Raw genomic sequence first — 14,056 nt, forward strand, 5'->3', positions numbered from 1 at the left:
TTTTTTGTTTTTAAGTACTAAATTTTACAAATTTTCTTTTGCCAAATGTGTACATCTATATTCAAAGCAATGAAACTATTTCAAGCCATACAACCACAGAGGGTAGAAACCCTTTTCACAAATTTTAATGTGTGTGTATGTAAATAGATGTTTGTATGAAATATTTTCATGGTTGAATGACTATTTAAATGAAGTTGACTTACTCCAGTGCTATTGAAACACATGACAAAAATAGGTTTGTTTGTTTTTTTTTTTTTTTTTTTTTTTTGGTGAGAATTCCGAGTCTGCTGAGATAGAACGCAGACAATTTTGATTTTTAAACTCAGAGCCTACAGATCCCTCTGGGCGCTGTCTGTGTCAAGGGGCTCATAGGCTCCCAGTGCCTCAGCCGCTTGCTTGCGGGTGTTAAGTTCGGTGCTAATGGAAGTGTGTTTACCTTTTAGGGATTCCCACGGGCCCTGGGGCCCAAGAGCTAATCCGAGGCATTAGAAACGCCGGAGCACAATTTCTTTGCAGGGCAACAGAATCTGAAGCCAGACTTGGCCATGACCTCAGTGCCCAGCCACCATCCCCGCACTCCCTAACTGCCAGGGCCCAAGTCCAGGGCACTACAGCAGGGTGCAGACCCCGGTGGGTGTCAGATTCTCCAGCCATCTCTGCGAGCCCCTCTCTGTCGCTTGGAGAGGGGGCAGTCCCTCGGCAGGGACCTCGTTCTCAGCCCAGTCCGTTTCTTGTCTCAGCTCTGGAAGACTATGAACCTCAGACCCAACTTCCAACCAGGGAGAGAGACACGTCCTAGATTGCAGAACCCCCAGCTTCCTATTTGTGACCTTGCATGCAGCCCTTAGAGGTCATTTTAACATCAAGACCAGTCACCCACCACCTAAGACATACCTCCCAATGCCTAACCTTGAGTTCCAGGGGGAAAAAAGAAAGGAACAAAATAGTAATAGCCTCCTCTGTCATGAATTTGACTGATGGGGGTTTTCCCTCTTTAGTTCTGGACATAGTAAAACAATAAATGACAAATTTTCACTGTGTATGCTAGCAATATGAACATATCTGCCACTGTATCCAGCCCTAACTATGTGGTTATATTTTGGGTTACTCTAATTCATTTTGATTCTTGGATGGGAAAACTACAGAGACTACAGAATGCCTGCTTATCATATAAAAAGGTTATGTCCATGATTCTGGCTCCCTATTTCAAATGTTTCTCTTCCTGGGTTTTCCATGTGCTCCTCTGATCCTGAAATGCATATATTGGGTTGTGAGGTGTGTCCGCGGAGCGGGACCCAGGGATATACTGTCAGCATTTATCTCAACCGAAGTTAACCCCTTCACAGTTAGCAAGCACCTCGGGTCTTTTGTGAAATCTGAACTAAATCTATGAGCCTTATTCAATATCTAAGAATTCTATGATTTTTTTAAATTATGGGAAACTATGGAAGATGTTTACATGAGTCATGTTTGCCCTTCCTGTGTTATGAGTGAATTTTTTTTGTAGTGTGTCTGGGCGCATGTGCAAGAGAGTAGGAAAAATGTTTCTGAAACAAAACTTGACAAATATTTGTAATGAAAAGTCAATTTAAAGATTGCTATACTCGCGCTTTAGAAACAATGCAAGTATTAAACAAAATAAACAATCGTTTGTGGGTCTTTCTTTGGCCAATGAGGGAAGAAAAGCAATCATGATTTCTTACGCTATGACTGTGTGTATATTTAAATTACTGAATGCACTTGACTATTGTAGCTGTTTAAAAATATTCCCAGCCATTTACCATTTTCAAGGCACTACAGTAAGAGCCAGGGATGTGACTTGAATCCAGAGCCTCTAGACACATGAATACTCACATTAAGGGACTTCTGAAAGGTAAGAACTTAAATGCAAGGGGTCAAAGAAAATGTAGAGACTTGGTAAAACAATGAGGTAAATTTTGGCAAGTCAGGGAACATTTGAGCCAAGTCTTTTTCCTGCCCAGATCAAAGTCTTCATGCCCAGCCTTCCCCCACAGTCTCCCCAATACAAAGCCAGTGAAGAGATGACACCTGTTGCCGCAGGCAGCCTGCCTGACTCACTCGTGTTACCTGCTTTGGGGTCCTTGTCAGAAGAGCCAGGCTCTGCAGGAGCCTTTCAGAACTCCTGCTTAACTTCACCTCCTCTTGACCAGTCCTCCATCTTATCATTATCAGTCTTCCTTCCATGGAAGGGAAGAAACAGAAGCAAGGGAATTATTTGAGTCCAAATTGCTATAAGACCAATTCTCCTGCTACAAGAGATACATCTTTAGATGACCAGATTAGACCCAACTACTGTCCTTCCTTTTAAGAAGTGCAGCATGGCCTTATTGTATAAACTGAGTTGAAGTACTCCTAAGCTACAACTCTGAAAAGCAAACCATCAAGGGCACTAGAAAAATAGCTCAAGTGGTAGAGCATTAGCCTCATTTGGTGAAAAAGCCTAGTAAAGCCAGGTCCAGTGGCTCATGCCTGTAAACCTAGTGGCTCAGGAGGCTGAGATCTGAGGATTGTGGCCTTGCCAAGCAAGAAAGTCAGTGAGAAATGACTTTTTTTTTTTTTTTTTGCCAGTCCTGGGGATTGAACTCTGGTCCTGGGCACTGTCCTTGACATTTCTCAAGATTAGCACTCTACCACTTGAGCCACGGCACCACTTCCAGCTTTTTCTGTGTATGAGGTACTGGGGAATTGAACACAGGGCTTCATGCATGCTGGGCAAGCACTCTCCCACTAGGCCACACCCTCGGCCCTCAATGAGACCTTTTTTGTTGTTGATGGTTGGTGGTAGGGTTTGAACTCTGGGCTTGGGCGTTGTCCCTGAGCTCTTTAGCTCAAGAATAGCCAGAGTTTCTTGAGCAGCCACAGCCCTCACTACCGTGCCAGGACAAGTCCAGTTCGAGTTCGTCCGAGATCTTCCCCATCACGATCGGCTGTGGGAAATGGGCTGAAGCCCCTGAGTCAGCGATGGAGAGAGAAAAGGAACAGTTCTGTAACTCTTTATTGGTGGCTGAAGCTTTGAAACCACAGGAGAAAGTTTGAGAAACTACCATGAGCAACGGAGAAAGCGCACAGACTGTGATGAGGGATACTGCAAGCAAAAGATCAAGAGGATTTGGTTTGGTAACTTTCCCATCCAGGCCCGGGGTTGATGGCTGCCATGGCCGCCAGGCCGCATTCAATTGATGGGAGAGGGGCTGAGCCAAAATGCGCTGGGCAAGAGAGAACTCTGGAAAACCAGGAGCTGGTGTGACTGAAGCCGTTTGTTGGTGGAATTAAAGAAGGTACTGAGGAATATGGAAAAATTGATACCACTGAAATAATTTCTGGAAAGAAAAGAGGCTCTGGCTTTGTTACTTCTGATGACTATGATCCTATGGATAAAATTGTATTGCAAAAATGCCACACAATCAGTGGTCATAATGCAGAAGTAAGATAGGCATTGTCTAGACAAGAAATAAGGAGGTCTAAAGTGCTGGGCGTGGAAGAGGAGGGAACTTTGATTTGGGAGATTCTCGTGGAAATTTTGGACCAGGATCAGGAAGTAGCTTTAGTGGGGATCTGGTGGATATGGAAGCGGGCGTGGATTTGGGGATGGAGGACCTGGAGGGGCAATTTTGGAGGTAGCCCAAGTTATAGCAGAGGAAGAGGAGGATATGGTGGTGGATGACCGGGATATGGCAACAAGGGTGGGGATTACAGAGGTGGTTATGACAACGGTAGAGGAGGAAATTACAATGAACCAGCAACCTTCTAACTATGGTCTAATGAAGAGTGCAAACTTCGGAGGACGCCGTGGCCGTGGTGGTTATGGTGGGAGGGGGTTGATACTGAGCTGCTTCCTTACTTTACCTGGGCTTCACTGTGTAAAGAGGAGAGGATGAGAGCCCAGAGCTAACAGAACAGCTTCAGGTTATCGAGATTACAACGTTAAGGAAACTTTTTGTTGTTGTTGTTAAGGAATCTCTTACCTTAGTCATGCGTAAATAAATATGCAGTGATATGGCAGAAGACACCACAGCAGATGCAGAGAGCTATTTTGTGAGTGGATTGCATTATTTAATAACCTTACTGTGCAGGGAGGATTGTAAAAAAAAAATGCCTTTGAGACAGTTTTTTAGCTTTATAATCGTTGTTTCTTTCTAGTGGTCTTTGTAAGAGTGTAGAAGCATTCCTTCTTTGATAATCTTACATTTCCAAGTTTCAGGTGACATGTGAAACCTTTTTTAAGATTCTTCTCAAAAGTTTTGAAAATCTATTAGCCAGGATTATGGTATAATAAGATAACATTTTTCCTTTAAAAATTTAAGTACATGGGCTGGGAGTTTGGCCTAGTGGTAGAATGCTTGCCTAGCATGCATGAAGACCCAGGTTCAATTCCTCGGTACCACATACATAGAAAAAAGCTGGAAGTGGTGCTGAGGCTCAAGTGGTAGAGCTCTAGCCTTGAGAAAGTACAAGGACAGTGCTCAGGCCCTGAGCTCAAGCCCAGGACTGGCAAAAAAAATTTAAGTACATGTGTAGAGTTAAGCTGTTGTGCATTTATGATTTAATAAAATAATTATAAAGGGGAAAAAAAGAATAGCCTCTATCAGGGCTGGGAGTTTGGCCTACTGGTAGAGTGCTTGTCTAGCATGCACAAAGACCCGGGTTCGATTCCTTAGTACCACATACATAGAAAAAAACAGTGCTGTGGCTCAAGTGGTAGAGCTCTAATCTTGAGAAAGCCCAAGGACAGTGCTCAGGCCCTGAGTTCAAGCACCAAGACTGGCAAACAAACAAACAAACAAAAAAATAGCCTCTACCACTTTGAGCCACAGGCTTGGCTTTGAGCAGCAATCCTCAAATCTCAGCCTCCGGAGTAGCTAGGATGACAAGTGTGAGTCAGCTCCTGGTTCAATGAGACTTTTATCTCCAGTTAACTACCAAAAAGCCAGAAGCAGAGCTGTGGCTCAAGTGGTAGACTGCTCACCTTGAACACCAAAGCTCAGGGATATGGCCCAGGCACTCAGTCCAAGATTCAGAACTGTCACACAGGCACATACACCCACACAAACACACTTCCACATGCAAAAAGACCCAAACATACAAGTTTATTGCAGCACTGTTCTCAATAGCCAAGTCATGAAATCAGCCTGGGTGCCCATAACTGGATACATGTGACAAGTGTACAAAATGGAGAGGTTTCTTGTTTAGTTGTTTTTTGTTTTGTTTTTTTGCCAGTCCTGGGCTTAGGCTCAAGGCCTGAGCGCTGTCCTTGGGTTTTCTCAAGGCTAGAGCTCTACCACTTGAGCCTCAGCACCACTTCTGGCTTTTTTTCTATGTATGTGGTGTTGAGGAATCAAACTCTGGTCTCTGTGTATGCTAGGCAAGCACTCTACCACTAGGTCAAACTCCCGGCCCCAAAATGGAGTTGTATCCTGTCATTAAAAAAGTACAAATGACAGTGCTCAGGCCCTGAGCTCAAGCCCAGGACTGGCAGGAAAAAAAAAAAAAAAAAAAAAAGTAAAAATGAGGGCCAGGAGCATAGTGTAGTGGTAGAGTGCTTGCCTAGCATGCACAAAGTCTTGGGTTTGATTCCTCAGTACCACATACAGGGAAAAAGCCAGAGGTGGTGCTAGGCTCAAGTAGTAGAATGCCAGCCTTGAGGAAAGCCCAAGAACAGTGCTTAGGCTCTGAGTTAAAGCCCCAGGACTGGAAAAAAAAAAAAAAGCAAAATCATGTCATTTACAGGCAAATGGGTAAAACTGGAGATCATCATCATGTTCCTTCAGTAAAATGCACCAAACTCAGCAAAACAAGTTCATTCGTTTTCTTTTCTTAGACCTTTTTTTTGCCATTTCTAGGATTTGAACTCAGTGCCTGAGCACTGTTCTTGAGATTTCTCAAGATTAGCACTCTGCTTTCAGCATTTTCTGTGTATGTGGTATTGAGGAATTGAATCTGGGGCTAGGCAAGCACTCTACCACCAGGCCACACTGCCCCACTCCTGCCTCCATAGAGTCATTCAAAAAAAAAAAAAAAAGACATGAAAGTAGAAGTGGACCTCAGCAGGGAAGGAAGGAATGAAAGGAGAGGATAAGGAAGGATGAAGACCGTCAAAGAACAGTATACACATGTATGAAGCGGTTACACTGAAACCCGTTATCTTGTACAACTAACATATACTATATTAAGTATATAATATATGCTATAATTTAGAAAAGGAAAAGAGGAACTGCCAACCTGCTAACACTACAGTCCCATGCAGGGAAAATCACAGACACTCTTTCAGTTGTCTCCAAAACAAGATGGTCACAGCCCAGCTCCCTCTTGTGGTGGGAATTTGTTATGACCCAGGCCAAGGATGACTGAACCCTTGAAGGGCTTGACTGAGTCCTAACACTGAGACCTAGGGGGGGGGAAGGTGTTCAGTCCGCCTGGAACAAAAACAAACACGAAGTCCTTGACTCATGCTCTTTCCTTCCTTTCATCAGGTTGAGGTTTGAGTGGCAGAATGAAGACACCATTTCCAGGCCAAAATTTCAACAGGGCTAACAGCACAGAGTGGTTTGGTTCACCTTTTAGAAACAACAGTTGATTTTATATCAGTTGTACAGGATGGGATGCCATTGTTCTGTCTCCATACATATTTACACCCCCTTCTTTCCTACCCTTATCTGTAGCGTTTTAAGAAGTCCCCATAGAGCTTTTCCAGTGGTTCCAGCAATCTGCATCCCAATAAACAGGGTGAGTCCTTCCCCCACCCCCGCCAAGATTCTTGACAACTCTCCAAGAGCCCACACCAAACTGTGGGACACACACCACCAGACATGCTTGCTTTGCATCACAGTCCAGTAACTGGTACAAGGATGTTCTCAAGTAATGGTGAAAGGTCAAATTAGTAGGAAGGACTCTTTGCCGATCACTGTCAAAACCCAGGGCTGCCCCAGGAAGCTAAAAAATGTGTTCCAGGAGCCATTTTAATACGGGAAAAGAAATACCTAAAGTCAACAGAAAACAAGAACAACAACTAAAAGGCACTGAAACCAGTAAGACTAGATCCGATAAAATATCTTTATAGGCAATCAGAATGTTTCAAATTGTCTTCAGAATAATGCACAGATTCTCCCGCCCAAGCTGACTATGAAGTGAGATCCTCTGATCTCAGATCCTGCTCCCCCCATCCCTGATCATGTGTACAGACTTCACTGGTTCTACGGTCCTAATCCCAAAAATCCCAAATCCAGAAATTCTAGTTTCAAATCGGGGATTTTCAACCTGTATATGTTACCTGGGAACCAGGAAGGAGAGATTTAAAAAAAATTCAGCCCAGTAAGTGAAGGAAACCAAACAGTGTTTCTTGGTAGCAGATGATTTATTACTTCGTAGGTATGGGCAAGAGCATGATTCCAGCTCAGTGTGGGCTGCTTAAGGAAACATAAGAGGGGACACTCCCGAACGCACCCCTGCTGTCAGTGCTCACAATGTCTGCTTCTAGGGTTTCAAATTAAGATGGTTCTTTTCTGAAACATATCTGCTATTTCCACTAAAGCTCATAGTTAAATTCACAGATTCACAAAATGTATGACTTAAACTTAAAAAATAATCAGCTGTTAGATAATCACCAATTTGGGAAGTGATTTTGATGGTCGATTAAATGTTTTATAAACATCCAGAATCTACAGTTTTATTTCCATTACTCTGGTAAGTATCTTTTTTAAATTAAAACATACACACTAAATAGTAAAGTGGAAAATTGTTGCAAATGAGATAAATATTTTTAAATTAATAAATACTAAAGTGAAAAAATAAGTCCTCTACACAGACCTGTAAAGGATAAGTAACTTCATACCAAAAGAAACAGTTACATTACTGAATTTAGAAAATCATAGCTGTACTAAAATTCATAGATGAGCTTAGAGAGTCTATAAACTTTCTTCCCCTAATTTTAGAAAATGCTTTAAAAAGCAACAAATAGACTCCCTTCTTTAAACCAAGGGCACTCATCAATTACTAAGCTGTCATGTTTTATTATAAAAATAGTTACAAATTCATATTAATTTAGATAAAGTAAGACAATTTCTAATCTTTATACTCTAGCATGATTAAGAAAAATTAATTTATTTAAGCGCAAAGCAAATCTGAGCTCTAATAGTTTGAAACTGAGTTTTTTTGTCACTACTATTTTTAGTTACTTTATTTAATAAGAATTACCTTGGTTTTAGAACTAAGTTACCCAGGTAGGACTATCATATTGATTTAAACAACCTAAACTAGACAAGATTACAAGTTCATTATAAGATTATAAGTTCATTTTCCACAATCTGAAAATATTGAAAATACAAGCATCTTTCCGCCTCATTTTCTCTAAAAATATCCAGCACCAGAGAACATGTGAATTTCAGTTAAAGTGCATGGCTCTACATCCCATGTACATAATTTTTGTGCAAAGTCTAGGGCACACATTTTTTTGGTGCCAATAGAGACTTGAACTCAGGGCCTTGGTGTTCTCCTTTAGCTTTTTCATTCAAGGCTGGCACTCTACCACTTGAGACACAGCTCCACTTCTGGCTTTTTGCTTGTTAACTAAAGAGTATCATGGACTTTTGAGCCCAGGCTGGCTTTGAACCATGATCCTCCAATCTCAGTCTCCTCACTAGGTAGGATTACAGGCATGAGCCACCTGCACCCAGCTAGAGACCCTATCTTAACAATATAATCCAAGTATGGTAGCACTTGACGCAGCTATGTGGGAAACAGGTAAAAGAATTTTGGCCTGAGGCCAGCCCAGGAAGAAAACGTGAGACTCTATCTGAAAACTAAAGCCAAAAGAAGTGAGGGCATAGCTGAAGTGGTAGAGTGCGTTCCAAGCAAGCATGAAGTCCTAAGTTCAAATTCCAGAACCACCACCAAAAGAAACCAAATTGTTAATTCCGAAATACATACGGGGTCACAGCAAATACAGACGAGCCGTTGGAGGAAACACTGAATTAGTTCAGCACTGTGTTGGTAAACTGAGCAGGGACAGAGAGAATGAGAATCAGTCGCAACCCCTATCTGCCAATGCCAACCATAGATCCTTTCCATCCCTTTTTAGACACCGCGGTACAATGCAAAGCACCCGCCTCTCAGTCTGGCTGGCAGGCGGCGGTCCTGGTCAGTCCACGCCACGGGATGGAAGCCGGTGAAGGACAGGTCCCCTGGTTTGCTAGCCTGCTGCTCTGCGCGCTCACACAAGTCATCCGCTCTTCACTTGCCACTCGACACAGAGACAAGCTTACTACAAAACACAAAAGAAGCAGACAATGAGGGACAGTGAAGTGCCAGGTCCCCGGTTTAAGATGAAATCTTACGACTTAGCAGTGCCCAAATGGCAAGCTCTTTTAGGCCAGAGAACTGTAAGACTGTCACCTAGCACCAACACGCCGTGGAAGGCTTTGCTTCGGGCTTCAGGACAACTCCATTCTCGGGAGGCTGGCTAAGCATGAGGGGCTTGTGGCTCTTCAGCTTGTGTGCCAATGTCATGAAGATGGCCTCCACATGGTCATTGTCATTGGGGTTTTTGGCAGATGTTTCGAACAAAGGCATGCTGTGGGTATCAGCAAACTTTTGTGCCAAGTCCGTAGGCACCTGAATGGCGCTGCCCAAGTCACATTTATTTCCGACGAGGACTCGGGGTATGTCGCCGGCCAGCAGGTGCTGTTTGCACTCGTCGATCCACAGGGGAAGGCTGTGGAAGCTGGCCACGTTGGTCATGTCATACACGAAGACCACGGCATGCACATTGCGGTAATAGTGCTGCACCATGCTCTTCCGGAAGCGCTCCTGTCCTGCCGTGTCCCACAGCTGGATCTGAAGGTGAACAGAGAAGGGACAATGAATGACACTCCGTCACAGTCGGAGCAGCTTATGCACCTGGGAGGGTCTGCAGGACACTGTGGGTTGCTCTTCACCTGGCCTCCACAGCTCTGCCCAGGGGTCTGCACTCAGGAGAGTGAACATGACCTCGTAATTACAGTCCCGCGGGAACAGAAGCAGTTTCACTTAGATTTTCTATGGTTTGCTCTGAAGATCTGGGAAGGAAGAACTTCAGAGAAGCCATAAAAAGAGTGGGAGAGCTATTGTTTTCCTTTTAGTTAATTAACATCTTAGCTTTAACACGGCAAAAACTCATTTCTCTCTCTACAAGCAAGTGAACTTTGGACATACTGGAGCAGAAGCTGGTTGGTACCATCGAGCAGGCTGGACATGCAATCAAGAAGCAAGAAACGACCAACGCGAGGAGATTCAATTTCAAAGTCAAATGCCTTTTATTTAAGGAAGAGACTTTTATCATTCCATCCCATTTCCAAATTCCTTGCAGTGATACACACACTGCACTTAAAAATAGATTAGCAAGTATAGACTTCTCACATTTCAGGAAGCATTCTAACTAGTCCTACAGACAGTATTGTAATCAGGGTCTCAGAGGAATTTCTAGTTTCACAAGTACCAAGCGTAATAATGTCTAGAATGTCTTTTTTCAGGAAAGGAGTATCTGATTTGAGGCAGGATCTTTCTATGCAAGCTTGCCAGACCTCATGACGGCCTTGTCTCCACCTCTTAAGTGCTGGTATTATAAGCATGTGCACCAACCTGGCTCAAAACATTATTTTATTAATAAACTAAAGTTTTCCAGCTTTAGGCCAAAATAATTGTCAGAAACGTCATTTTCGAACAGGGCTCTTAATTTTCCACAGGAATAATGCAAACAGGACAAATAGGAACATTTCAACAGTAAAGACATACAGCAGGTTAGCAACTGTAATGGCAGTAGAAGCAAGGCTCTTTCCTATCATTTCTAGCCACAAAAGGAAAGGACACTAAACTCAGGGCCTGGACACTATCACTGGGCCTCTGTGTTCAAGACTAATGCCCCAGCAATTGAGCCACAGCATCACCTCCAGTTTTTGAGTGGTTAATTGGCAGTAAGAGTCTCACAGTGACTTTTCTGCCTAGGTTGGTTTTGAACCCAGATCCTTAGATCTGTCTCTTGAGTAGCTAGGATTACAGGCGTGAGCCACCTGTGTCCAATTGGCTTTCTGCTTTTCTGAACCAGCAGGATCCATCCAGAGTCCTCAGATGCACCATCCTGTGTTTCTGGCCCACAGACCCCTCCAGCCCTCAGCCCTGGGGAGTCATGCATCAGGATTTACATACTGGACAGTGGTATGCTGTCTCTCAACATTTGTATCTCTTAAGACTGCACCCGATTTACCTGTGGTCCCTTCCCACTGGCCCTATACTGGGACTTTCCTCCACTTCAGATTCTACTTAAGCCCTCCTCTGCTTTCTTCTTTAGGCACACAGCTCAAGACCAATAGTGATGAGGACAAAAACAATGTTGCAGCCACCAGGAAAGGCAAATAGACTTTTTATGCACCAGCCATTTCACACCAGCCATTTCACATACCTTCCTATCTAATCCTACCAGCCTGATACATAAGATACTACACTGTCAAATTTTCAGAATACCAAAGAGCCTCAGAGAGCCCAAGAAGCTGCCTGAAGGTCAGGGTCTCCAACTATCCCAGGGTTTCTGGCTCGAAACCTGGATATTCTCAGGCAAAACTGAGATTCTCTGTCTGTCTGGAGTCATGGAATCAGCTTTGCACAGCATCTGATTGACAGACACCTGCTGCAACCTACCATGGTGGAGGGTATCACATGGAAAGGCCACACCACTGTGACCCACTAAGCCAGCAATGAGTTAACTCATCAGTCTAAGAGTGCGTTCACTCTTCTGTGAGGACAGAACCTTGAAAGTCCAATCATTCCCCCAACACCCTACCCCCATACCCATTAATGTAGGAATTGGGGGGTGAAGCTCTCACCCGTGGACATGGAGAACAGACTCAAACCACAGGACGACCCTGTTGCAATCACAAGTTCACATTTGAACCTGGCTCTACTGGGCTCCAAAGTCTCTGCATTTCCTCCCAGAACTCCTGCTCATGCCAGGTGAACTTTCCAATCTCCCCTTCTTCCCCCACAAGCTTGTGGGCATAACCTATTTTTGATATTTTTTTGGCCCATCCTGGGACTTGAACTCAGGGCCAGAGCTTTGTCCGTGGGTTTTCTCAAGGCTAGATCTCTGCCACTTGAGCCACAGCACCACTTCTGACTTTTTTCTATGTATGTGGTACTGAGGAATTGAACCTGGGTTTTCATGCATGCTAAGCAAGCACTCTACCACTAGGCCAAACTTCCAGCCCCTAATTTTGATTTTTATAACACATTCAGCCTGGGCAGGAAAGTCTGTGAGACTCTTATCATGAACTAACCACCAGAAAACTAGAAGTGGTGCTTTGGCTCTAAGTGGTGAAGCAAAAAGAGCTCAGGGACAGTGCCTAGGCCCAAAGTTCAAGCCCCTCAACTTACAAAAAATAGGGGGGTGGAGGAGGTTCAGCCTGCTCTTATTCTACCTTTACTTCTGTAGGGCTTATAAATCAATATCTAGCTATATGACTTGCCCTCCCACCACCTCTTTTTTTTTTTGGTGCTAGGGATCAAACCCAGGGCCTTATGCATGCTAAAGCATATCTGCCACTCAACTCCACCTCTAACAACTCTATCATAATCTCTCTTAACTTCCTAATACAGTGCTAACCAGAAAACGAAGACAGGCCGATTGAACCATGGAAAATTGAAAGCATAAAACTGAACAGCAAAAGGGTTTGGAAGGGATAGCTTTCAAACTCAGCGGGTTTCTCCTTATCATCATTAGCAGTACCAAGGCTGGAGGGTGGGGTGGTGCAGTGATAGGGACGGGAGGACTTAAGGGCAGGGCCTTTCCTGTCAATCCCTGCCCTCAAGCAGGTAGATAGAAAGATCAACCTGAATTAAGAGCAAGATAAAAAGTACCCGAAGTGTGGGATCCTCCTCCAGGGGCCCCGATTCCAACCTTTTAGGTTCCGGCCTCCTCTAGTCCTGGCCGCCCCTGCTCTCATCCCCGTCAAGGGTCCATGCCCAGAGCCCACCAGGAAGGCTGATTCAGAGGGCTGGGCAGCTGAGGGTCCTGCTCAGCCCCACAAAGAACGACCACAACGTGCCCACGAGCGGAGGCGTAGCTCCGGTGGTCGTCAAAAAGGTCGGGGACAGTGCTCGGGCCCTGAATTCAAGTCCCCAGGACCAGCAGGAAAAGGGAAAGGAGAGGCTTTTGGCAACTCTTACTAGAAATCACCACCTTCCCTGAACACCTGGAAAGAAACCCACAGCCCAGCCTGGTCCTTGCTCAGAGCCAGCAGGCTTCACAGGCCCAGCCTTCCGGAGCCCAGGGGGGTCCCGGGTCGGGTGGCAGGCTGGGGAGCGGGCCCTGCCCACCCTCTGGCTCCGGCGTGGGCCACTCTCCCCTCGTTTGCACCGGCTGCGCTTCTGAACCATCCCAGGGCATTCCCACGCCCCGGAAAGTTTACTAGAGAAAAGCCTGCTCCGAGCCAGCCCCGAGGCCCGGGGATGCGGGACGGGGACCTCGGCATCTAGACCGTGCGCCCCCCCGGCCGCCCCGTCCAGGCACCTTGATGCGCTCCCCGTCGATCTCCACCGCCCGTTCTCGGAAGTCCACCCCGATGGTGGCCTCCGTGCGGTCCGGGAAGCGGCCGGCGCAGAAGCGGTAGGTCAGGCACGTCTTGCCCACGTTGGAGTCCCCGATCACGATGATCTTAAAGATGCGCGCCCGCGCGGGCGGCAGGACCCCGGAGGCCCCGGACACCACGCAGCTGGACGAGAAGCTGGCCTCCAGCGACGACTCCATCTCCCCGGACGCTCTCCGGGCCCGGCGCACCTAGGCGAGGGGAGCCGGGCGAGGTGGGGATCCCGCCGCCGCCGCCGCCGCCGCCGCCGCCCCGCACGCAGCGCCCGCGAGCTCGCGCGTCTGCCAGGCCCGCAGCCGCCGCCCCGCCGCCCCGCCGCCCCGCCGCGCCAGCCGGCCGCCTAGGCCAGCGCCGCGCCCCGCCCACCCCGGGCCACGCCCCCCGAGAGGCTCCGCCCCCGCCCGGGCGCCGGCGGCCCGCCGGAACCC

General features: G+C 46.0%; 1 protein-coding gene across 1 annotated transcript; it reads right to left on the bottom strand.

Annotated features, from left to right (window-relative positions):
• Positions 1-7,420: 7,420 nt before the first annotated feature.
• Positions 7,421-13,925, bottom strand: Rab33b (RAB33B, member RAS oncogene family). Its single transcript, XM_090356930.1, has 3 exons — positions 13,553-13,925; positions 9,409-9,849; positions 7,421-9,277 (listed from the first exon to the last, which is right to left on the bottom strand). The coding sequence occupies exons 1-2, from the start codon at positions 13,787-13,789 to the stop codon at positions 9,409-9,411; spliced, it is 678 nt and encodes a 225-aa protein (XP_090213056.1). The 5' UTR covers positions 13,790-13,925; the 3' UTR covers positions 7,421-9,277.
• Positions 13,926-14,056: the final 131 nt, after the last annotated feature.

This window comes from Megascapheus bottae, chromosome 23 (assembly GCF_031878675.1).
Source record: "Megascapheus bottae isolate mThoBot1 chromosome 23, mThoBot2.hap1, whole genome shotgun sequence".
NCBI lineage: Eukaryota > Metazoa > Chordata > Mammalia > Rodentia > Geomyidae > Megascapheus > Megascapheus bottae.